The sequence below is a fragment of the Passer domesticus genome, chromosome 19 (assembly GCF_036417665.1).
Source record: "Passer domesticus isolate bPasDom1 chromosome 19, bPasDom1.hap1, whole genome shotgun sequence".
NCBI lineage: Eukaryota > Metazoa > Chordata > Aves > Passeriformes > Passeridae > Passer > Passer domesticus.
The window spans coordinates 7,935,793-7,960,160 of record NC_087492.1 but is presented as its reverse complement, the minus strand read 5'-3'; the positions used below and the strand labels follow the sequence as shown (position 1 = coordinate 7,960,160).

At 45.0% G+C, this 24,368-nt stretch overlaps 1 protein-coding gene across 1 annotated transcript in view; it reads left to right on the top strand.

Moving 5' to 3' along the window:
- The window catches only part of MYBBP1A (MYB binding protein 1a), a 54,161-nt gene that overhangs the window by 6,754 nt on the left and 23,039 nt on the right, over positions 1 to 24,368 (top strand). Inside the window, exons 11-23 of the mRNA XM_064395022.1 lie at positions 347 to 472; positions 1,201 to 1,404; positions 2,024 to 2,132; positions 2,527 to 2,614; positions 3,660 to 3,811; positions 4,525 to 4,614; positions 5,224 to 5,349; positions 6,049 to 6,213; positions 7,232 to 7,389; positions 8,231 to 8,365; positions 9,570 to 9,675; positions 11,913 to 12,044; positions 13,565 to 13,633. Of these exons, the coding sequence (XP_064251092.1) occupies positions 347 to 472; positions 1,201 to 1,404; positions 2,024 to 2,132; positions 2,527 to 2,614; positions 3,660 to 3,811; positions 4,525 to 4,614; positions 5,224 to 5,349; positions 6,049 to 6,213; positions 7,232 to 7,389; positions 8,231 to 8,365; positions 9,570 to 9,675; positions 11,913 to 12,044; positions 13,565 to 13,633 (1,660 nt within the window). The remainder of the gene's footprint in view (positions 1 to 346; positions 473 to 1,200; positions 1,405 to 2,023; positions 2,133 to 2,526; positions 2,615 to 3,659; positions 3,812 to 4,524; positions 4,615 to 5,223; positions 5,350 to 6,048; positions 6,214 to 7,231; positions 7,390 to 8,230; positions 8,366 to 9,569; positions 9,676 to 11,912; positions 12,045 to 13,564; positions 13,634 to 24,368) is intronic.

Below are 24,368 nucleotides of genomic sequence, written 5' to 3'. Positions count from 1 at the left end.
CATTCCTGCTTGTCTAAACTGCTTGAAGATACTATTTTTAATATCAGGTCTTAATAAGTATTTTTCTGTTGCTTAAAGTGTCTTGGAAAGTGTGACCCACATCTGACAGTCTTAGTACTGTGTTTTGTGGTCTTAAGTGTTGGTGCTTCACTTTTGTGAAGTCCTGAGCATCTTTTTCTCTTCTTTACCCTGTGTATCTTGAGAAAAGAGCCTCATTGTAAATAGTGCTTTTTTCAGTGCTTGGACTTCTTGAATGTGGAGCTGTTTGGTTTGCATGCGTGGGCTGATTTTGCTTTGTTATGACCAATCTAGGTTTTCATTTTGTTCCTATTTCTGTCTATTCTAGGTTTTGCTTCTTCCATGCTTTCTTTGTTGCTAAGAAGAAGAATTCCCAGATAGCTGAAGCTAGTGTCCTTCCATCAGAGCCCCTAAGTGAACGGGATCATACGGAGACAGAAAACTACTTCTTTGGGTAAGGATTTGATTGCATGCTTTAAGCTTGGAAAGTTCTATTTTTTCCTGAGAATAAGATCACCTTGTGAACGGCAGGGCAAGAAGTTTGGAATGGTAGGCTGCTAATGGTAGAAGCATTTCTTTGACTCCAGCACAAGGCTTTTTTTATGGAGATGGATTTTTCAAAGATCATGCTTTGTCCATGACGAATGAGTATATATGAGATGATATTATATGTGAGCTGATGTGGCAGGTGTGCAGTTGAGCTCATACTGCTTTTTCCCATAGTATTTCCATTGTCTCTGTTGCAAGCTGGAAGGGGAAGGTCCCAAGAGGGAGGTGCTGGGTGCTGGTGGCTGTTGCCTTTCTGGCCACTCTGTGTGTGAGATGCTGGTGACTCCACAGCCTTCCCTGTGCTAAGGAAGATAGAGTTGGTAATAGATGTTTTTAGATGATTGCCAAACCTCAGTAGAAGAAAAGTAGAGGGCATGGTGGGACACAGAGTGAGAAAAAACTGAGATTAATGGTGTCCTTGAGAGTACCAAGTGGCTTGGAACCACCAAGATAATGAGCTCTGCACTACTGTCTTGGCAACATGTGTGGGTTGAAAGTTGGGCACTGTTAGTCTGACTGCAGTGAGTGACCAGAGCTCTAGCATGAGAGTTCTTTGCTGGTGGGTATTATTTTGGTAAGCAGGAGCAGGCCATTTGGTTCCTCTGACAGTAACATGGTGCTGTTTCTTTGCAGGTTACTTCAGACATTAAACACCCTGCCTGTTTTGGGGGATACAGCAAAGGCTGCAGCCTTGAGAGAGAAGCACATCCATGGTGTGACTGCAGATGGGAAGCTGTGGATCTTTCTCCTCGTTGAGTATGCCAACAAGCTGCTCTCCAGTGAGCATGTCAAAGCTGTGAAACCTTTCACCAAGGAACAGAGGGATATCTGGGAGAGGTGAGATGCTTGGGAAGCTGGGTGCTGGGTTGGTGAAGAGAAAGGGGGGAAAGCCCTGCTCTTGGTTTCTCTTTAGGACAGTAAAAGAGCTGCTGTGTTTTCTTTGCCTTGTAGTGTTCTGGTTGCTGTAGCACAGCCATTCACAGGCAGTGGCAGTTCTTTTTCTTGCCTTTGAGTATCCTGCACCCATGGCTGAGTTTCAGAGTCTTTCTGTTTCTTTTCACCCCATTCCTTTCTTTCTATTCCTTCTATGTGTTAACTATGTGATAGCCGTGTCTTTTTCTTCATTGTCCTTCTCCCAAACGTGATTGCAACAGTCTGCTCATCTTTTCTCTTAATAATGCCTGTACAAACTTCTCAATGTCTCTTTTCTGAATTTGATTCCCCATAATGGTCTAGCCTTGGCTGTGGTATTAGGAATGTATATATTTTTATAACCCACATTCAGTCAGATACTATTATTGGATTAAGATTGTGTACTAAAAGAGTATCCAATGCCAATGGGTGAAATGTTAAGTACACAAAACAGTACTATAGTTTTGGTCACAATTTTAGTCTAGTCATATGAGACGATTTGCTGTTGTAATTGTGAAAAACTCAGAGAGGTTTCTTTCTTCAGAACACTTCAGTCTGTGAAGGATCTGCAGAAGAAGGAAAACAAATCAGACAGTGCCAAAATTGGTGCTTTCCAGCAACTTCTGCTTTCAGTGGCCATTCATCTTTTCAAGGTAATATCTCTGAGGAATATTTCTATAGTATAAAACAGGCTGATAGCTGGGGTTTCTGAACACCCAGATGGGGAGTTTCTCTGTGTTCAGAGATCCAGCCTTTCAGAACCTCTGGCTTCTGAAAATGGGCAACTGGCAGCTAGTAAACTGATTCTTATGCTGTCTGTAAACATGTAGTGGGCAAAGCTTGGCCTGACCATTAGTTCTGCCCTTGATTTGCTGCTGACTTGAACAGCAAAAACTTGAGTTGTTTTTTTTTTCTGCAAAAGAGTTGTAGTAGGTGATTGTAATATTTGTACCTGTTTAGAGTGGTCCTTAGATTTGGAGCATATTCCTGTTGTTGTTGGTAGTGGGGAGTTCTGAGCCTGTTCCCTGTCTGTTTGTGATCAAACAGAATCAGCCTGAAACAGTGGATGTTCTGAGTGACCTTCTGGACTGCACAGAGAGGGCATTCAGCAAAGAAGCCAAGAAGAAGAAGACTGGTGAGTCCTTCCTACAAAAGGAAAGGGAGTGGGATTGTTAGTGGTCTGTCAAAGACAGAAGATGGCAGTTCTGTGTTAGTGAAGCACTGGTTCTGGCTTGAGGTACTTAATCCCAGGAGAATCCCTTCTTCATTCTCTTTCTGTGCCATTCTAAGTCTTCTGCCTCAGCTCTCTGTCTGCCCTGTCAGTGGGTTGTGTTCCTGTGTGCCTTGGAAAGGAGAGCTGAGCTCCACAGCTGCCCTTGTTTGGATATGAGCTCCAAGGGAGTTCATTCTCCTTGAGTGATTGCTCTGTGCAGGCCAGTGGCTGGTGGTGACCTGGTGGTGTCTGCCTGGCAGAGCTGTGGGCTTGAACACCCAGCAGGCATGAAACATGTTTCCTTCTTAGCTTGAGTTTTGAGCAAGCTAAATGTGTCCTCTGTGTATGCACAGCATGTTTGGAGATGGAGGCTGATCCTTGTTTGGGGCCTGAGGACCTCTAGGCTGGGACTTGATCAGAAAAAAACTTGGTTTGATCTTCTGATTTCCTTTCCAGCTGTGGTCTTGTTCTCCTGAAATCTGTATAAATCAATTTGAGGGCACTGTGAAAAGAGAAGCTATAATTCTTTGGTGGTTTAGTTGGTTGTGGAGCAGGATTCCTAAACTTTTGGACTAAAGGACAAATTTCAAATGTCATCTCTTTTCATGGGCTGCTGTGACTTCTGATTTCACTGGAAACACTATAAAATATAAAATACATACTTTTGCTGACCATCTGTTAATTGCTTTAATGTGGCCAAGTCGGTGTCAGACAACTTGTTAATCTAGGTAATGATTTAATAAATAATGGCTTTTGTTACCTGGTGAGCCTTTGCAGTGGTCAAAAGACCATTTCAAGTATGTTTCTCCCTGTGGTTTCTTCCTCCCAGCCTTCTGGTCTGTGTTACTGAGTGGTGCTTTTAAGAGTCAGCTAGAAGGACAATTTTTATTCCTTGGTGAATTTTTCTGTAGTTTCTTACTGATATACCAATGCCTCTTCCTGTCATTGTTTGTTTGTTCCTGTGCAGACAACTCGGAGCCAGGATGGGTTGAGGTGATGGTGGAAATCCTTCTCTCCCTCCTTGCCCAGCCCAGCCTCCTCTTACGTCGGATTTCCAAGAGTGTGTTTGTATGGATATGCCCTAACCTGACCAAGAGGGGCTTGCAGCTGATCCTGGATGTAAGTGAGGCCCTAGTAGGGCCTTGTACTGTTTGCCTGTTTTGTCCCTAACAGATGTATGTACAAGCATGTCTCGATTTTGGGTTTAATTTAAAGTCCACTTGATTTAGGAGCTGTCTGATGATGTGTGCTACTGAATTTGAGCTGTAGTTTAGAGAGAGTTTGGGCTATTTTTTGTTTTTGTGGGGGAGGAGTTTGGTTGTTTTTACGGGAGCCTGAGATCTGCTAACTTCAAGCTGTATTATTTGATAGTTTTAGGCTGAAGAAATTCCTGGGTCAGTTTATATAACTGGTAGATTTTATATGTGAGTATAAATGGTAAAATTTATTTTTTCTAGAAAGGTTCTTTTTTCATAGAGGTGCTAAAAATAAGTGACACAAAAAATCTGAATTGGTCATACCACTAAGAAAGGTGATGCCTACTGAGAAAATAATATGTGGATGGCAAAGATGGGTTGACAGGTACTTTGTGATGAACCTAATACTTCATTTGTAACAAACCAAGGTGTGTGATGCCACCAGCCTCTTCAGTTTTCTCCACCTTTTTTGTTACTTACAGGAAGAACTTGGCATATTAACAAGCAGAAAGTTAATGCCCTTACTTAAAATTCCATTATTCAGCTGGTTTACTATGCTGAAATTTCTGTCTGTTGTACACAAGAAATGGTTAAAAACAAAACAATGAAAAAATGCAAGTCCCTTTTTTTTGGTAGGTTTTTGACCCTAACCAAGAGCAAAATGAAGAAAGTGCAGTCGTTGTGATGGAAGAATCAAACAAAAAGACCAAATCTGCACAGGACACGGTAATTGTGCCATTGCCAGTGACAAACACTCCTCATATCCTCAATATTTAATGGTTCTCCTGGGCTGGGTTAATAGATTAGCATAATTTCTCTACTTGAGGAAAATGGCTCTTGCTCTACTAAGATTTATTTTAAAGGTTCAAAACACAAATGGCTTGTGGAAGTGCATACTTGAGTCTCCTGGCCTGCTGTTGTAGGTGTGGCTGGTTGAGTAGATGCCTTTCTGAGAAGAAATAGCTGCATCCTGAAAGGAGCACAGGCCTGTCCTTTCTGCAGCCACGGACAGAATTGTGGCTGTGATGCACAGCCAGCTGGATTCCAGATCTCACTTTTTTAAGGACTGTGGAGATTCAAGTCACGGGGCATTGCAGAGAGGAGGGTCAGATGGGAGCTGTTCCTTGGAAGCTTCTCTTTGATCCTTATTTAATATGACAGAGAAGTCTGTATTATATTCCACTTTAGCCCTTGTGGAGATCTGGTTCCCCATTATGTGTCTGTACTTGGACCTGAGGGCTAGAAGGATGGCAGTAGGGGAGGGTTGAGGTTTTATTTCTGAGAATTGAGTTGGGCTTGTGTGGTGGGCTCAGGAGATGAACTTTCCTTCCTTAGGATGAAGAAGGAAGCGAGGACTCCTCGGATGAAGACAACACTGAGAGTGAAGATGAGGAGAGTGAAGAAGTTGATGATAATTTTCGCAGTCAGCTGATGAAAGTTCTCCAAGGAGGGAATGCTTTGGTATGTTTTCACTGCCTACCTTGATACAGATACCAGGAGGTTGGGATGGTGAGGGATGATCTAGTGACCCTCATCCTGCCTGAACTCATGCAGTCTTGGCCCTTGTATCCATCTTTGTATGGCACTTGAAACAGCTCATGGTCTTAGGTGAGCTGTGGGAATAAGTCACTTGTCCTTTTATTTATTGTTCCTATGTCTTGAGCACTTTAGCTTGTTCAGTCTAGCCTGACACAGCTTGTGCTCCTGCCTGTAATAAATGAGATTGATGAGAACTAAAGCACTGAGATAGTGTTACTTGTGTTGGCTGGCCTGTGTGGAAGAGTGTTCCCTGAAGGCCACTCTGGAGACTTACTATAGCAGTGACAGAGTTTGGTTTAATGATCCCAGTAAAAGTTACAGGTATAGCAACATGTGAACCTCTTCAGTGAAGGAGGAACAGCACAGAGGGAGTCAGGTCAAAACCGCAGCCTCTTTCCTCTCCTGATCCTCTCTACATGTTAGTGCTGTGCAGCCAGATTACCTGATGGGAAATATAAGTGAGATTTCTCATGGGTCTGGGCAGCTGTGTTCCCTCCCTGCAGTATTATTCTGGGTTAGCTACACCCCTGCTTGAGTCTGGTCTTGGCTCTGGTTCCCTCCCCACTGTCCTTTTGAAGTATATGAGTTGATGTGTTGGATTTTCTCTCCTAAAAACAAAAGGAAGAAGATAAGAGTGATGAAGAACTGGATGATGAGGCTATGATGGCTCTTGACAAGAACATCTCAGCCCTTTTTGCTGAGCAGCAGAAACGGATTCAGGCGAAGAAAGATGAGAAAGACAGAATACGGAAAGAGAAGATCCTGCGGAGGGATTTCAAGGCTAAGGTGGGAGAGAAGTGTTTGCGTGAAGTCCTCTGGCTTGGTAGTATGTCAGCTGAGGCCTATGCATGCTGTGAGCTACCTAACACTAAGCAGTTTGGACATTCATGTGTGTCATGAGCTCCTGGAAGCTGGGACTGGATTGTTCTGGCTTTGTACAGCACCTGGGGCAGCACTGTTGGGGTCAGTGCTTGGGGCTTCACAGGCCTGTTTGAAAACCAGGATTGTGCTGTCAAAAAGTGCACCATGGTTTTCACTTGCTGAGCTAAAATGCTTAAACTGATAAGATCCTTTCCTGCAGCTACCCAAGCATGCTTGTCATTTTGGTTTTTTTTTAACTGGACAAGCTTGGTGTTCCTTAATGTGTAAAGTACCTCGGGTCATTTTGCAACATGAGCTTTTTTTGCCGGTAAAATTGGGAGTTTTGCTAAACCCCCTGATTGGTTTTGACTGTAATGCTGAGGTCAGGCCGCTTGGTGTCAGCATGGACCTTCTGGGACATTCCAGCATCCAGGGACAGCTCCAGCTGCTCCCAGACAGAAATGGGAGTCAGGAGGCAGTTAGCCAAGGCTGAATAGTGAAGTGGGCCAGTGGCTGTGCTGCATTTCCATTCTGATGCTGTTCTATAAAAAGGCTGATATTATGCTGGTGCACTGTCTGTAATCCAAGGGGGCTTGCAGGGGTGAGAGCTGTCAGTCAGTGGTGCTAACAGGGATCTGTGCCAGGTTAGAGTGACTGCAGGTCTGGCCAGGTGACACTGATTCTTGTAACTGTTCTTTCTAAATGGTGTCACTGCATGAAATAGAGTTGGAACCAACAGACAACTCTCAATCTTCAGTTTCAAATTTTAATTTTCAGTTTCCCATGCCTTAACAGTAAAAATGATAGCAGAATGTGTACAGACCTATAAATAATTTTCTTCAGCCCTCTCCAGCTGCTCTACAGCCTACTGGTAGGTGCTCTGTGTAAATCCATCTTGCTTTCCTGTCTGCTGTACTCCTCACATGGATAACTGTGTTTGCAGGTGTTGGATCTCATTGATGTGTTCCTGGTTAAACAAGCAGAGAACCCCTTGGTGTTTGATATCATTGAGCCCCTGCTTCAATTGATTGAACAGTGCATGAGCTCAGACTCTGACAAGCAGGAGGTGGATTTCCTCCAGAAGACAGCTAGCATCTTCAAGTAAGTGTCCTTGACCTCCAGGTAATAGAGAGTGGCTTTTGATAAACAGTTGTGGTGTTGGTTGAGCACCAGGAGCTGGTCTTTCTAAGGCTGAAGGCAATAGCTATGCTTAGAGATTGTGTAGGTTAGATTAACAGCACCACACACATACACAGTGCTTAGTCATAACCTGCAGGAAAGGAATTAGGATCTGGATTTTCTGTGCTAAAGGACTTGGAGTGTCAAACCTGTTTGCAGGTGGAAGCCTCAAGAACAAGCACAGGTACTGCAAGTATGGAGCCACTGAATACCTCCATGGGCCTCTGACCTCTGAGTCAGACCATGCAACAACTCCCAAGGCTTTCAGAGTTGCTGCTGTGGCTGGAACAAACTCTCAACAAGTTATTTCTGAGGCAGGCAGAGTGCAAATTCTCTGTTCAGGGCCAGAAGTGAGGGATGATACCAGCTAGACAGATAAAATGCATGCTGTGTCACATGTGTCCTCTGTGCACTACTTCTTGACAATCTCAGCACTCCCTAAAGTATTTTCAGTGCTGCTCTCTTGCCCCATTTGAGAAGCAGTTGTGAAGTAACAAGGCTTGAGGTGGTTAGTGCCCTTTGTGGGAGCTCTGAAGGCAAGTCAGCTCTGATGCCTGAATTTGTGCTTGAAGGTGAAGAGTGTTCAGACTCCTCACCCTTCTTGCCACAGCCATGTGCTGCCCTCAGCTAGCATTGTTTGTCACCACTCACTGTGTTCTGCTTTTGCTCTCACTCATCCTGATAAAGTGATAAATGTTCCTGGCCATCCTCCCCAGAGCTCTGTCTGCAGGTAATGGTTTGCATTTGTTTCAATGCTGTGCAGGAACTCTCTGTGCCGCAGCAAGCAGTACTGCAAGAGAGTGGCCTCCCTGCAGGAGGATGTGCATGCTTTAGTGCAGAGACTGGTCAAGAAAGCCTGCAAGCACAGCGACTCTGCAGTGGCTCTCTATTACTTCAGGTGAGTGTTCACAAGGAGCTTCTCTGCTGATGCTGTGAGATCTGAGCAGGTGTGATGTTGTGTGTTGAGGGGTCTGGGAAGCAAGAGCCTTGCAGAAGATTTGGTACCAGCATCTGTGTCTTGCATAAGGACTAGTCAGTCCTGGCAGTCTGAAGCATTTTCAATATGTCTGTTTTTTGGTGATTGTCTTCTATAGCTTCTGTCATACAGAAATGGTCTGGGATAGCATTGCTGTCTGATGGGAAGTGCTTCAAGGCTTCCTCTGGGAGTAATGCAGTGTGTGTGCTTCAGTGGGGGATGAGTGTAATTCCTAATCAACCTGTGATGATTGTTCTTTAAATGCAGTGTTTACTGTCTGCATGATAGCATAATGAAGGCAATAGCCATCGAGTCCTGACTGTACCTACCAGTATTTTCTCATTTGCTGTAGAATACAGCAAAATTAGGATACCCAGATATGTATTTGTTAGAAAGTTGAGTGGTCTTGCTGTTCTGTGGTGTAAATAGGAGTGCCATTTACCAGCAGGCTCTCTAGTGACATGTAGCCAGTTTCACGAGGACTTTCCTACTCAGTCTGGGATATTTCAGCTCAGCTGTGTGTGCAGTGGGTGCCATGTTGCATGGTCAACCCAGTGCTGTTGGGCATTGTTGGTTCTGCAGCACATCTGCCCCATGGCTGTGCAGGAACTGTGGTACTTGTGGCAGCATGGGGCTGGCTGTGTATGCTGCATGGCTCCCTGACAGCTTCCCTGCACTGGCAGTGCCCAGTAAATACTGCATTTTCCACAAGCACAGAGGTCTGCATGCTCTCCCGGTGGAGAGTTCTCCAGCCTGAGTTCTCCAGCACATGGCAGCTGAGGCTGAGAGGCTGTGCTGCAGTCCTGGCTGAGCTGTGCAGGCTCAGAAACCCTGGGCAAGATGCAGAACTCCTCCAGCAGTGCCAGTCAAAAGCATCAGCTTGAGAAAACCAGGCTGAGAGTGGGGATATCTGACTGTGATGACACATAATGAAATGATTCAGCTTCCTGAGATTTCTTTGTCTTTAGGTAGGGCCAGAGAGGGTTAGACTGAGAGAAGGGACCCTCTCAAATTCTGTAACCATCTTTGCTACAGAGTAAGCTGTCTGTGCCACTTGGCCTCTGCCCTTATGTAGCTTCACTGTGGCACTGTGGTAACTGCTGTGTTCTCCCCTTTTCTTTTATAGTGCCTCATTGTACCTGCTCAAAGTGTTGAAAGGAAACACATCATCAACTGCTCCTCCCCCTGAGCCCGAGAAACAGAGTGACAGCAGAGCAAAGCAGGCATGTCAGGTAAGACTCAAGGCTGCTCCTGAGGATGTGTTTTGCCAGTAAAGCTGCATTACCTGGTTCTGCTGAGTGACCTTTCCTTGTTCATTGTCACTGGGCCTGCTGCTTGCAGGTACCTGTCTACCTGATCTCCATGAGACTGAGAAGTTCCCTGTGCCTTTCTGGCCCTCACCCTCCTGCCTTTCACCCTTTCCTGCCTGCTTGCCCATAGCCACAGGGGCTGCTGATTCAGTGGATCCATGTTGATGTCCAGAGAAGCATCATGGGTATTTGTGCTGTTCTCCCTCATTTGCTGGTTTTTGCATTAAATTCCTGGCAGTCACTCTTGAGATTTTTCCAGAGGGTGCTCAGGAACAGGAAGACACAGAACAGTGATGGATGAGAGTAAACTCCTATTCTCCTGAGGTTTGGGCTAAGGTGAAGGGTGAAGAGTGTTTGGAGCAGCCCTGATTTCAGTGGCAGTTGTTTGGAGGGACAAAATCTGATTGTGCTACAGGTGTCCATTACTAGAAGACCCTTAGTCTGATCCCCTTTCACCTACTGTCTCTGCTGCATTTCACAGGTCTCAGTGTAGGTGACCCTTTATATTGGGCAGCCCACTCCAGTCACCTCCACTAGAAACACAGCAAGCAATGTCTCAGTCTCAGCAGCTGACCCTGGCCTTGCCTCTGAACCCCTCAAATTGATCACAGGAATTAGTGCCTTCATCTTGCTGACATCTTGTGGGGTAGAAAAATAAACAGAGCTCCCTCATGGAAATTAACACACATTGAAGTATTGCTGGAGGCTGAAAAGAGAGCCAGTGTTTCTGGGGCTTAGGGAGAGGTGGAGGGGGTTAATCCAAATAGCTCCTGTGGAGTGCTGGGCCTTTTGTGAAAGAAAAACAAAATGGGAGATCTGGGGAGAATATAAACAACATACGTGATTTTGAGGCTAGAGTGAGGCATGCTTCACAGCACCTTTGTGCGGTTTCTTATTCCAGTGGGAGCAGAGCTCTGGTCCTGGCCAGGCAGGGACAGAGGCAGCAGCTGACATAAGCTGCCAGTTTGAGGGAAATGACAGCTCAGTTCATGTCATGCTGCTGATGCTGACTGACATTGTGTTGAGGCCAGGGAGGTTTTGCAGTGGGGAACCAGAGAGAGAGAGGTGTTGTGTGTTTCCAGTGAGCTGTGCTTGGTGAGCATAATTTGGAGGTTTTTAATAAGCAGGAAAGTGGAACTAGGGACACTAGGATACAGTAGCCAAATTTAAAGAAAAACTATAGAATTTTTTCAGTAAATATATGCATGGAAGGAGAAATCAATTATTTCCCCTACAGACATGTGTATCAAGTAACTGCTAAGTAGAGACACTCAACTAGAAAAACTGAGGTCATATTTCAAGACCCATCTTCCTTGTTCCACTTCAGCCTGTGTTCAGCTGCAGCAGCAGTGGGAATTTGACCTGAGAACAGGACACCATGTAAACTTGGATTTAGATTTCCATGGGGCTGTAGAAAAATTCATTGGATGGAGGTTCACTACTGTGAAGACTACAGTTTTTTCCTCCTGGGCCCTAATTTTTCACTCTTGCCAAAGAGCAGTACTTCCCTGGCAGTATGAGAACAGTCAGGAATGTTGGGATGAAGTGCTCCACACTTGGCTCTGCCATGACTCCTGTTTGTTTAGATCCATGTAGCCTGAGCAGGTTGCTGTGTGTGTGGGATTCTTGTTCCCCACCAGAGGGGGATATTGGAGCATGGACACAGTTTTGGGATTGCTGGATCCCTGATCAGTGCTAGGACTTGTCTGCTGAGTACCTAGGAGTCCTGGACATAGGTGCTAAGTGTGTGTAGATACAGATATGTACATACACTGAAATCTACAGATACAAGTAGCTCTTCATCTGAGAACAAACACCATGTGCACAGCCCATCTACTGCAGCATGGGCCTGCAGTGCCCTGTGAGCCTGGTGTACTAGACATGCCAACCACAGCCTAGAGCACAGCCCCCACACTACATGGAGTGGGTGTAGTCCTTTTAGGAAGCTGTGCTGCCCTTCAGTGACAAGGTCATATGGCTGTCAGTGCCTGGGAGAGCATATTTGGGGCCCACTTGGCTGTTTATTCATGGTTCTGTGTCATATCTCAACTACTTGTTGGGAAAACCTCTTAGAACTGATGAAAATTAATTTATTCATAGTTAGTGATTGATTCTTGTGTTTCACTGGAAATGCTTTTGTTCTCTTTTCTTCCCTGCAGCTTTTGAACCCAGGCTGTTTGAATGTGAAGAAGGTGGCAGCTATCTATCAGCAGGCACTGACCCAGTTCCTGAGCAAACGGAACAGCCCCCTTACATTCTCCATGTTCCATGATCTCTTCAAACGCTTCCCAGTAAGTGCTGCTGGCTCTGTTGTCTTCTGCTGGCTCCAAAGTATGATTATAATTCTGGGCAAAGCAGGGAGAGAAACCTCTCTGCTTTATTGCAGACTTTTGAAATTGCTGTCAGGTTTCCTTGGATTTTCACCTGCTCAGACTCTTAAACTCAGACTCAGTTTTTATAGCAGCACTGCAGGAGGCCAGGACTTATTTATGGTTTGGACTGGGATACTGCATGCAGAAAGCAGGTGAACAGCAGACTGCTCTTTAAAACATAGCCTAAGAAGCTTTAATTTTTTACCAGTATTCAAGACAACATAGATGAGCAAGGTTTGCACAAAGGCAAAACAGATCACCTTGTTTGAGCAACCAATGTAGCTCCTGTCCAGCTCTGCTCCCACTGCATGCTCAGTTTATCAGTTTTCTTCCAAGAAGGCTGAGGAGTGTAAAGTCTAATTGGAATCTAATCTTCAAGGTTGATATTCAGACAGTGCAAGTGTCTGAAATGTTTAAGGTATTTCCTGCAAGCTTGACCCAAGCCTGGGGCTGGACTCTTCTATGAGGACAGCCAGTTCTTAAGAAACAGGCCATGGGCCTGAATGTCACACAGTTCTTCAGGGGTTTCTAGGTCAGAGCAAGCTGGAGACAGCTGCCAGAAACCCTTTCTCCAAACCTTTTAGAATTGATGGCTGATGTGAGGGTGGGAGGAGATGTAGGCTTGTGTAACTGGGGCAGGATGCTTCCAGGCTGAGGACTCCATCCAGGAGAGAGTTCCTCTGCTTGCCAGGTTTCTTAGGGCACCAGCCCATGATGCCTCATACCTTTGAGAAATGGAAGGAGAGCAGGGCTGTGTGTTGCCCACATGGACAGCAAACTTAAGATCCCATCTGCAGGTTTCTAAAGCCTTTGGATTCCATATAACTGTTCCTTGTAGAATTATCTTTTAGAATCACCACATCTACATGTCTTTCTAAATACCTCCAGGGATGGTGACTCAACCAGTTCCCTGAGAAGCCTGTGCTAGTGTCTGACAACCCTTTCAGTGAAGAGATTTGTCCTTGTGCCTAATGTAAACCTCCTCATGTGCAGCTTCAGGTCCTTTACTTTTGTCCTGTCATCTGTTCCCTGGGAGGAGAGACCAACCCACACCTGGCTACAACTCACCATGTTCTTCTTTGCCTGGGACGGGGGCTGTGCACAATGTGAATTGACACTACACAAAGTGTCAGCCAGATGCAGACTTTAATTTTCACTTGGCAGAGTACAGGGGGTGAAAAATGCTTGCCTGATTTTTCCAGGTGAAAAGAAATGAAGAGCTTTGCTGCTGCTTTTTGTTGTGATCAAGGTTTCACTCAGAGCTGGTGTGAAAAAAACTGTTAATTTTCAAATAAACTGTTGCTGATTTCTGGGCACTTCTCTTTCTTGTATCATTTTCTTCTTACTCTGGAGGCTGTGTAAAATATAGACTTTTTTGCTTGAAAAAACAAACCTGTCAGCAAACCACTAATGAGAGGCTGTGTCTTTCTTTGTTACAGATCATGTGTAAGCCATTAGTAGATACTCTGGTTGAGTTTATCACAGCAGCAACCAGGCAACATCAGCAGGTAAGAATGAAAGTAAACAAACAAAGCTGTATAACAGTCAGTCAGAGAAGTAACTTAAACATGGCAGCTCAGATGATTTTTAATATGTTTATGATATACTTTTAGGGCTGCCAAATTTTGGAAGTGGCTTTCAGAGGGGCAGAGCTTTTGCAAGTACTGCCTTGCTGCTTCAGGTGTGTGAAGCTGTGGAAGTGCCACACATTATATCCACAGTGATGGGAGTTCTTTGGTAGCATCTCCTTTAAAAACTGTCTGCAGCTCTCAGGGTTGAGGCCTGGTTGTGGTAGGGGTTGACTCCATTGCTTATTCCTTGATTACCTCCTTCTTGGTGAGATGTTCCTCAGAATTAATGGAGTGTGCTGTGGTCCCTGCCTCCTCAGGCTACCTCGAGGTCAGTCTGTTCTGTGCCTTGCTGGCTGTCCTGCATTTTAAAGTCTGTGTGCTGCTGTATGTAGTTTAAAACCACCTGTACCACGGATCTGATTTTTGATGGTTCATTGCCTGTGCCTGACTAACACAAAATTAGTGGAGCCTTATCAATAAAACATTGCAGGGTGAGTGCACAGCTCAGTGTTGCTGGAGCAGGGAATGAGGCCTGTCTGGATTTTCAGTGCACTGGGGGGGCCTTCCACACAGTTAATAACCAAAACCCCTCTAGGCCAGTAGCACTGCCTCCAACTTTCCCACCCCCCAGCTGTGCCCTGTGTCTGTCCCCTGCAGAAGTGCATCTAGATTGATCTCCCTGTGTCATAAATAGCTGTTTTATTGTTTCTGATCATTGGAGGGAATGTGGAGGGGTAGGTATGTGTTTTCAGTAGGGCTGCTTTACATTGTCAGTGTAAATTGCAGTTCAGACTGTTTTACCCAACAGGAATGGCTTTGATTTAAAGAAGACAAAAAAAAAAAAAGTGAATGGAGCTATTAATAATTTCAGTGGATGATAATAAGGATGTGTTACACAAACAACAAATTAATTGTAAGCCAAATACTTGATCCCATCCTCAAGAGACCAGAACAGCATCCCAAGCAGACAGCTCCATTATGTGGAGCTTCCATTATCTTTCTTCTCCACAGGGAATAGCATTCTGCTTCTTCCAGGGCTTCCACCAAGCTGCTTGAGCTTTGTTTGCAGAGCCTGTTTGCCTGTGGGTGGGAGGAGTAGGGGAGGACATGTGGAGTGTGTGGGAGCTGGGTACAGAAATGGATATACTGCTGTTCAAACAAAGGCACATGGAGAGTGAGCTCTGGTAAGCCTGTGGAGTTTGGAGATGCAGCTTTACATTTTTTCTGCAGTGCTTCCTTTTCAGGAATTCTGGCTTCCCAGCATCAAATGTCCAGTTTGTCAGGTCTTCAGTTCAATTTCCCCACTGATTCTCAGTGCAAATGTGTTTTGGTGGTATCCTGGTGGGTAGGGTGGAAGTCAAGCTAGGTGGGTATATATGGCAAAGTGATGTTGGTAAAGCAGGGGAGTAACTTCTCCCTGGCAGCCTCTGGGAAAATGAGGTGGAAGGACTCAGCTTCCAAAAGGGCTGTCCTAACTCAAGGGTCCTGAAAACACCAAAGCTCTCATGACACTCTGAATTTGGCCAGCCCTGACAAGAGAGAGGCAAGTGGGGTGGTCTTCCACTTTTAGCCCTGAATATTGGCTTCTAATCATTAAACTAGCTTAGTCCCAGGGACTGGAGCCTTAATTCCTGTTCTAACACTCCACTTGTTAGTGGTGATTGTTCTGGGTATGGCTGCTGCATCTCTAAGGACAGCTGATCCCACTGGATTCTGACTTCTGGCTGTGCAGATAGCTTTAGCAGGGTGTGCCAGGGCCACAGCAGGTGGGAGAGCCATGGAGGCTCAGCTCTGGGCAGTGGAGGCTCAGCTCTGGGCAGTGGAGGCTCAGCTCTGGGCAGGTGCCTTGTGGTGCCCTGACAATGAACCCTGGGGCTCTGGGCCAGCAGGGCTGCTGCCCCAGCCAGCCTGGGGGAGGAGATGCACCTTCAGCTTGAGCTTTAAGGGAGTTGTGAACAAAATGAAAAGTGAAGAGGATGTGAGGACTGTTCCTGCCTTCTCACCCTATGTACCTGGAGGTTTGTGAGAGCAGCATGGGGGCAGGGGGTCTGTTCCACAGCTCCTCTCAGCCAGACTGGTCCCTGTTTCTAGGGCCTCTAAGTAAGAACTTGTGGCCACTGGCCTACTTGCCCAGCTCTCACTTCAAGAAGCTCTGCTCTTGCTGGGCCCTCTGGTGTAAAGTTAAACTTGGTCATTGAGTGATTCCCCTGACCAGCCTGGCTGAGGTGGTTTGCAGAACATTGTGTACAGCAAGGCCTGGGGTCTGGCTAAGAAACAGCAAACCTGGACTGTGTGTGCACTGCTGTTCCTGTGCCTGCTGCAGGTCTGTCACACAGTTTCTGGGCAGAGGTAGCAGAGAAGATCCTGTGGGAAATGCAGGAACCATTCAGATGCTGCTCAGCTGGCACTGGCTTGGAGAGGAGCAGCCTGGCCTCTCCAGCCCCAGCCATTACTCCTGGGGACCTCTCTGCCTGCCTGCTGCCCAGGTGTTTGTGCATTTACATCACAAAATGGAACATGAGGGTGATTTGGCTGAAAACTTACCTTGCCCTTGCACATGTAGTTTTTCTCCTCCTTTTTGCCATGTTAAAGTTAGCTTCAGTCAATTCACTTACAGCAGAGGGACAGTCTGTTCAGGGGCAGGAGTGTCTGGCTGAAAGCTGTGATTTATTTCATCAGAGGCAGTGCTCATTAACGTGAAATTATAGCTTCTGTGAAGTCAGTACAAGAATATTGTAAAGAAGAGATTGTATTGGACTGTTGGCTATAGCTGATGACCCAGACAACTGGGTCTTGCACTGCTGCAGCCTTTCTGTGCATCCTGTGTCCCTCAGCTGGTCACCTCTAAAACCTGGAGAGCAGCAAACCCTCAGTGGCAGTGCTGTGTCTTTTCAGCAGAGGTGTATGGAGCTATTGGGTGGGTGTTACATGCCTTTCTGGGAGATATTTTCCTTTGGCCTGGGTGTTTTGGAGATACTCAAAGGTTGCATCTTGATGTAGAATTTAGCAGAAGAGAAGGAAGCTTTAAAACTTTTTATAGTATAGTGACTGACATTGTCAGTCTTTTCCTCTGACACTGCTCCTACATGCCTAAAGGAGCAGTGAGGTTGTTCAGCTCCATGTTCAAGTAATTTGTGAGATAAAACAACACTTCAGGAGGGGTGAGAGCTCTCAGGGCAGTTTTAAGTGTGGCTCACAGTGATTGGGTTGGTATGTTTTCTTAGCAGTAAGCTCAACCTGTGTAACAAGTTCTAAACTGGAAAGGTGAATTTGCAGTGGTCTTGCTGGGATTGAAGCTTGTACCTGTGGCCAAGTTCTGCTCCTCTGATGTTCTCCTGGGGCACAGATGCAATGCAGCAGTTTCCCTGGAAAAGGAAAGAGATGGAGAGATTGGTGTTATTTGTGAGTGGGGAAACAAAAACAATGGAGGTTTTAATCAGGGAAGGGGGGTTGTCATCTCACCCTGAATTCATTTATTACCCATTTAAACCTCTACATCAGAAAGATACAAGATGTGTGTGGCAGTGGATCTGCAAAGCCTTTTCCAGGCAGTTCATGCTTCTCAGCTCACTTCTCACCCACTGTGAGCCCACACTGGCTGCAGGACCCTGTGACTGCCCTGCCAGTTCATTGTGCCTGTGGCAGCTGGTGCTCTGAGTGCTCAGTGATATTGGCTGGCCTGTTTTCAAACTCTGCCTTTCTTCAAGTGGGAAGTTTAAGTCCCAAACATGCCTGTGTGAAAGTTAAAATGCTTCAGGCTAAAAAAAAATAGTGTTTGGTTGTCACTCATTTATTGAACTGAGAAATCTGGTGGGTTTTTTTTGTTTGTTTTGTTTTGTTTGTGGGCTTTTTAATTTTGTTTTTTTCAACAGTTGCAGTTGGGATGCCTTTCACAAACTTTTGTTGATCCTTGCCATCCCATATGTATGTTAAACCAACATGTAACTTAAGGCTGTACTTTCTTCTGAGAATATGGCCTGCCTCATCCCTGCCATGTGTCCCTGCAGTGTTCTCTGTTGTTGAAAGAAGTGACTAGAAACTATACAAAATCACTTGATTGCAAGCAGCAACTGTGAAGCTTTTCAAGAGGACCTTTAGAGTGGGAGAAGTGCTGCAGGTTAAAGTAAAAAAAGGGAGAAAGAGGTAAAGAATGACTTTGTAGTGCAGTCTAATCTAAGTTGTTGAATGCAGTTCTGCAGACTGAGGTCCTAAGAATCAGTCACGCTGTGACCTTGTCCTTGCAGAAATGTCTTCAGTGGCAGGAGAATGGGGCCAGTGCCCACATCACAATCTTTTGGTCCATCCAGGCAGGTCTGAGAGCTCTTCCTTACAGACAAGGTGCTGCACCAGAGTGAAGTGCAGCTTCCTGAAGTGCAGCTGCCATTCCTGGAGGGCAGTGACCAGGCACGTGCCTGTCACACTCTGGTGCTCTGAGTGCTCGGGTGCAAGTGGCAGCTGGGGAAAGAGACCCAGGGATAACTGGTATGGGGCAATGACAGCTCATCACAAGGGGAGCCTGCAGTGTCCCTTTGAGTTGTCCTGGTGCTGGTGAATTGTGGTGAGTGGCTGGCACAGATCTCACTGGCAGTGCAGTTAGCCAGCAGAACGTGTGTGCTGCTGACAGCATGGGGGAGGCTTGTGCCGTTTCATGGATGAAGCTTGTTCCACAAGCACTAAACATATTCTCTCAAATTCTGTTTGGAGAAAAATGTGTGTGAGCTAGTCCTCACTTCCTCCTTTCTTAGGACAATTCATTCTTACTGCTGCATTTACTTTCCAGGAGACCTTGACCATCACATTATTTCCTTGTGCCTGTTTCAGTGGGTGTAGTGTTGCTCTTTCAATATGCACAAAAGCCTGTTTTTTTGGTTTGTGCTGATGGAGCATAAATCAGGGATCAAGATGTGTTTAATTTGATGATTATTGCATGACTCAGCTACATACCAGAACCCTCCTGAGCCTTAGGTGAGGAATGTCTTCCTGGTTTATTTTTAGCTGTATTGGTCTGATGAGCAGAGCTACAGTAACATCTAATTCTGTAACTGTGCAGTCCTGGGCTGTCCCTGGGCTGAGGCTGCTGCTGCACAAACCCCTCAGTGCTGCCCTGGTGATTGTGGTGGGGTTCTCACTGCAGTATTCCCCCATGCCCATTGATGGGGACTGCATGAGTCCATGAACTAATGTTTCTTCCCTCAAAACTCTCTCTGATGAGCGTGAGGATCAGGTGAAGAGGGAGAAGTGTGGCTCCCTGCACTGCAGTCCCAGCTGTGCTGCTGATGCAGGCTCCTGCAGGCAAGGGCACCTGCAGGCTCCCAGCTGGAAACAGGCTGCAGCACAGCCTCTGGAAGCCTGGCCTGGAACAGCTGTGCTTTTCCCTGAGAAGTCCAGCTTGTTGGCCAGCGGTGTTGGAACCAGTTTGGAAATGAGCACTAATAAATGAAAATTGCTGCTGCCAGGAGTAAGGTGCTGTTTCCATCTTGCTCGTGGCAGACACTTAAAATCTTTTCTAGTGTGAAACTTTCCATGGGTTTACAGAAATGGTTTCATATCCATCCCTTGTTGTTTTCCTTTGGGAAGGGCACTGGGAGTGTACACATCAACACAATAGCTAAGAGCCTCTGCAATTACTTTTGCACTGTGGTCATACATCCATTTGAATACATTTCTGCCTTCTTATTTACATTCAAAGCTATATTGATTGAGGATGTTGCAGTAGCTGGAAGCATAATGAGGCTGTATTTGTCCATCAAGTGAGTTTATTTTCTGTGATTTGGCTGGAACTCTGCAGAGCTGATGTAAGTGCAGAGCTGTCATGAAACTAATGAAAGTAATTTTACTTAGTGTGGGAATGAGAATGGGCACTGAGACAGAGTTCAAAATGTCATCTTATGTCATACAGATTCATTAGTATTTCAGAATGTGTTTTTGTAAAGCTGTCTGTGACAAGGAACCCTTTAAGATGTATCTGATAGAGAGTGTATTTTAGGTAAGTTGCTAATTAATCTTGGTGCTTTGGCAGTCTCCCCAAAGGGATCAAACATATATAGACAGAATTTTACAGAACTGAAGAAGGTCTGTGCCAGAGCTGCCGTCATCAGAAGAGTAAAATATCATCCCAAATTCCTGCCAAAGAGGTCTTGGCTGGTTGACAGTTGTCCTTCTGAACAGTTTATGTTCTATGTGAATATCTAAGTTAAAAATTAATTAAACTTTAATGCAGCAAGAGCAGTAAAAGTGCTGCAAAGCCTCAGAAGCCAGCACCCCTCTGTGTGAGTGTTTGGGAGTATTTCACTTCATGCTGGGGGAGATGAATGGATCCCTACATTAATGCACCATGCCCTGCCTGTGTGCTCACAGATAGCTGCCAGCAGGTAGTAGAGGAAGAGCTTGTTATGGAACATTTTGCATAAGCTGTTACTAAAAATGAAGCAAAATAAACCTCCCCAGATAAGAACAGCACCAGTTCAGCTCTACCTCCTTTGCATGAGGAATGAGCCCTGGGCAGGCAGCTGGGGGAGTGAGCAATGGGCCATGAGTGAAAGGCTCCCTTCCTTCAGAGCATCCTCTGTCCCTTGGCACAGTCACACACCCTGTCCTGTGTCCTCTGTCAGGTGTCACTGGTGGTCAGAGCTTCAGGAGGTGAGTTGTCCCCAGGCAGTGAGATCCCAGGGATGCAGTGCTGGAGAGGTGCTGTCAGTCAAATCCATCCTTTTCATCTTCCTTGGGTCAGTATGTGCCCTCTCCTCAATGAAAAGAAACCTTTTGCAGCTGGAAAATCTATGTCAAGCTGACATGCTTTGGCTCCAGTCAGTGTCCTGTTCCTGTTTTTGTTTTGTGTGAGGGGATGGTCAAGGAGAGTCTGTGTTGTGCAAGGTGAAGCTGAGCTATGGGTGGGCTCTTGGGCATGTTTGATCTATTTCATCACAAGCCAGCAAAGCCCTGGGACATGAGCTAGCTCTGGATGTGTAAACTGTGCACTGAAGTTGAAGGGAAGGCAGTTAAATTCTTAGATGCTTTGCTGGGTCAGAGCCAGAGTGCTCTACATTTTTGTATGGAGATGTTTAGTTCCCAGACCTTTAGGATGGTTGTGCATGTGGACTTTATTGCATCCCAACTTTGCATTTTTGAGAGTGTTTCTTGCAGTGGGATTGCACAGAAAAACCATTTTCCTTTGATGAGCAGGAGAACATTGACAACATTTATAAATAGTCTCTGATGTTTTTGGAAAGGCTTCTGATGCCACAGCAAAATGTGTCTCCCTGAGGAGTTGCTTTCTAAGCTGCTTTCTTACTTGTGTTTCTCTCTTACTTGTGTGAAATGGTTGAAAATTTAAAAAGGTATGTTTAAATTTTTCAGGTCCTCATGACTGCATTTAAAGCTGAGTGCTCAAAATCCCATGGCATGAGTTTCCACTTGTATTTGCATTGAGAACTTGGTGTATTTCAGTTTAATGTGGACCCCTGTCACTGAACCTGCAGGGTTTCTTGGGAGCATCATACATGTTGTGAGATGTTTATGTTTGTTTGTTTTTAATTCTAACAGATATTTTTTGTTGTACTTCTTGGTGCCTTCTAATGGCCTCTGTCTTTGCTGGAAGTGTCTACAGAAGTGTCAGACACTTGCCTGCATTGCCCACAAACAAATGCATAGTGATACCAGCATTAATGGACTGGCACAGAGACACTGCCCTGTTATCTCTGTATTCCACCATACTCAATGCAGCACAAGCAGAACATGAAAAAGCTTCTATTTGCCTCTTTGTTGTGATTCTGGAGATCTAGGCTGTATTTATTTTGCTAACTGCTGTTCAGCTGATTGTGTTGATGATCATGTAGCAAATCCTCAGTAATGGAGAAAACATTCCAGTTTGTTGCTGGGAAGAAATAAGAAAATTTAAAGGTCACATAAACTCTAATTCTTGCTGTAGACACAGCTGCTGTAAGAGCTGTCCAAGGAGGGAAGTGCTCCAGAGCAGAAGCAGCCCTGCATGTAGGATGGACTTGCTGAGTTAGATCTAAACCATATTGCAGTGATGTTCCAACTCTGAGTAATTTCCTAGCTTACTAAATTAAACTTGCCATCTGACACATGGGGAGTTGATAGTTTTTAAAAAGCAAGTTGATAGTTTTTAAAAAGAGATTGAACCACCCAAGTGTGTTGTGCTCAGCCTCCCAAACACAGCCCCTCCAACAGTTTGAGGAGTAGGTGTTTGTGGAGCAAATGGGAAAAGTTTGCTTGGAGACAAGGTCATTGCCATGTATTTAATAATGGCATAACAAGCACACGAGGGGAAGAAGTGGCTGTGGTGTGAGAAAATGAGCTACTCTCAGTGATATGGACCCAAGATATATTAATGTTGGATAGAATCCTGTTGAAGTTCTGGGGAATGATTTATCTTCTCTTTACAGAGAGATCTTGGTGTGGGAGTACTAGGAGGTGTGTTGGAAGGGTGTTTTGTTAGCAAGTAAAAAAAGATTAGGGCTTCTGCAGCATAAAATGAAATGCCAGTCTGGGCTCTGCTCACTGACAAGGATGTCCCCAAGTCTTTGTGTACCAAGTGGCAGGTCCATTTTTGTTGTAGTATGGGGGTGTGGGAGTAGTGGGGCTTGGCTGCTTCTCTTTCTGCTTTCCCTTGGCACATATTAAAATGCCACTCTGCAGAAGCTGAAGCACAAGAAAGGAGTTCAGGTGTCCCTGCAGGATTTCTCAGCAGCCTCCACACAGAACAGTTTCCAGCCCTGTCCCTCTTCCCAAGGGGACTGTGTCCTCTCTCTTGTCATCATGCTTCTCTCAGTGGATTCTGCAAAATGAAAAGAGGTCTGCTGGTGAGCATCCAAAATAATGAATCTTCAAAGTTCAACCCAGTACAATTTCCAACTTTTTTTTCCCTTAGCAATGTTTATTATCTCAATATTCCAAGCTAACAGTTTTTCTGGTGTGCAAGTACCTTTTTTTAATACTGTATGAAGGCTAAACTTCAGTGGTTGATGTTTGAGTGAATTGGAATTCTAATTTCTCATTATTTGCTGATGAATGTTCTCACAAGATGGAAACCTTTGTTCTTGCAGCATCAAGCCTGGTCTAGTGCATCAGGGGCAGCAGCTAAAAGCACACAGTGCCTAGGCAACATGGGCTTTTTTTAAACATGTGCTGCTCTTAAGTCTCCTAAATTATTAAATTAGACTTCAGCAAAGTCTCCTTAAATAGGCTGCATTATGCTGTAGCTGCCTTCTGATTTGCCTCAAGAAAATCCTCTTGCAAATCTCTTCTGAATTGAGGGTTTTGCTTTGTTGTGCAGAGGAGATAGCTGGGCTGGAAAGTGTTGGGAGGAGCAGTGAGGGTGAGGCAGCTGGGGGACAGCTTGGTTTTGGTCTTACCAATGTGTGTGAGTAACTTGAGGTGTCAGGGGAGCCTCTTGGTGGTCAATACTACAATATCTAAGTAATAAATAAATAGAAATTGCTAATTCCCCAATTGGGGATGGGTTGGTTTGGGTTTTATTTTTAATAGGAAAGCCAGAGTTGAGAGAAAGGAGAGCGTCCCAGATGATTTCCTGAGAGGTTTCTTGGTCCTGTTTCTTTGAGCCTCAGATACTGGGATGTCCTGCAAGAGTCTTTGCTTTGATTTCTTAACAAAAGAACATTTCTTGCCCTGAAGTTTAGAGTGAGAAACTTGTAATAGCAAAGTAGAAATGCTCCAAAATAAACAGGGTCATATTAAGAAATCAAATTGTTTTACATTATTTTTAAAAAATTGTGATTGTATCCTTAATTGGGGAGAGAAGAAGAAAATGGGCATATTTTCTGATTATTATTTTTAATGTGGGAAAGGGAGGCTTGGTTGCACTGCACAGAGTCCATTCCTGTTCTTTTCTCCTCTGCTCTCAGTGTGTCCTGTGGTACCAGTATTCCCCACCAGGGTTTCACTCCTGTGCATTACAGGAAGAGCAAAAAAAAATCAGAGCTCACAGATGCTAATTTGTGCTCTGCTGCTGATTTATCTTGTGTCCTCATGGCTCACTTAATTATGGCATCTTCTCATTTTTTCAAGAATTTAGGGTAATAATATATTGACTTTTTTTGGAGCAAAATATTAAGACTGATTTGCCTTCCTGATATGCTAAGAGGTTACCCCAGGGAGAAATAAATCTCTGTGTTGACCAAAGCAGCAGTCCAATATCTGGATTGCTGTGTCCCAAGGGTCTGCCTGTTGGCCTCTGTGAAAGAAGAGCACAAGGTTTTCCCCAGCCCTGAATGCTCACGAGGGGTGATTTTAGATGATTGGCTTTAAAGCATTTAGAGCATGGTGTGGCAAAAGCTGCTAGGCCAAGAAACACCTATAATGTATTTTAATTAGTTGGCTTCTGATTGTGATGGATGAATTATAACATCTGTATTGTCTCACCCTTCTCATGAGACTGAAAATAGAATAAAAGTTTTTAAAACACCTCTCAATTGTCCCATCTCTGAGTCAGAAAAGGGCTTAACCAGCACTCACCATTTTGTTGTTTGCCAGTGAAATACTCGGAGCTGGTATCTAATACCATGGATTATTTTATATGTTTGTTGTTTTGACTGCCCAAATGTCCTGCAGACCCTTCACCTGAGGCAGAAAACCTGCCAGTGCAGCCCAGTATTTATCATGCAGCTGTCCTCTGAAAAACTGCCCTGTC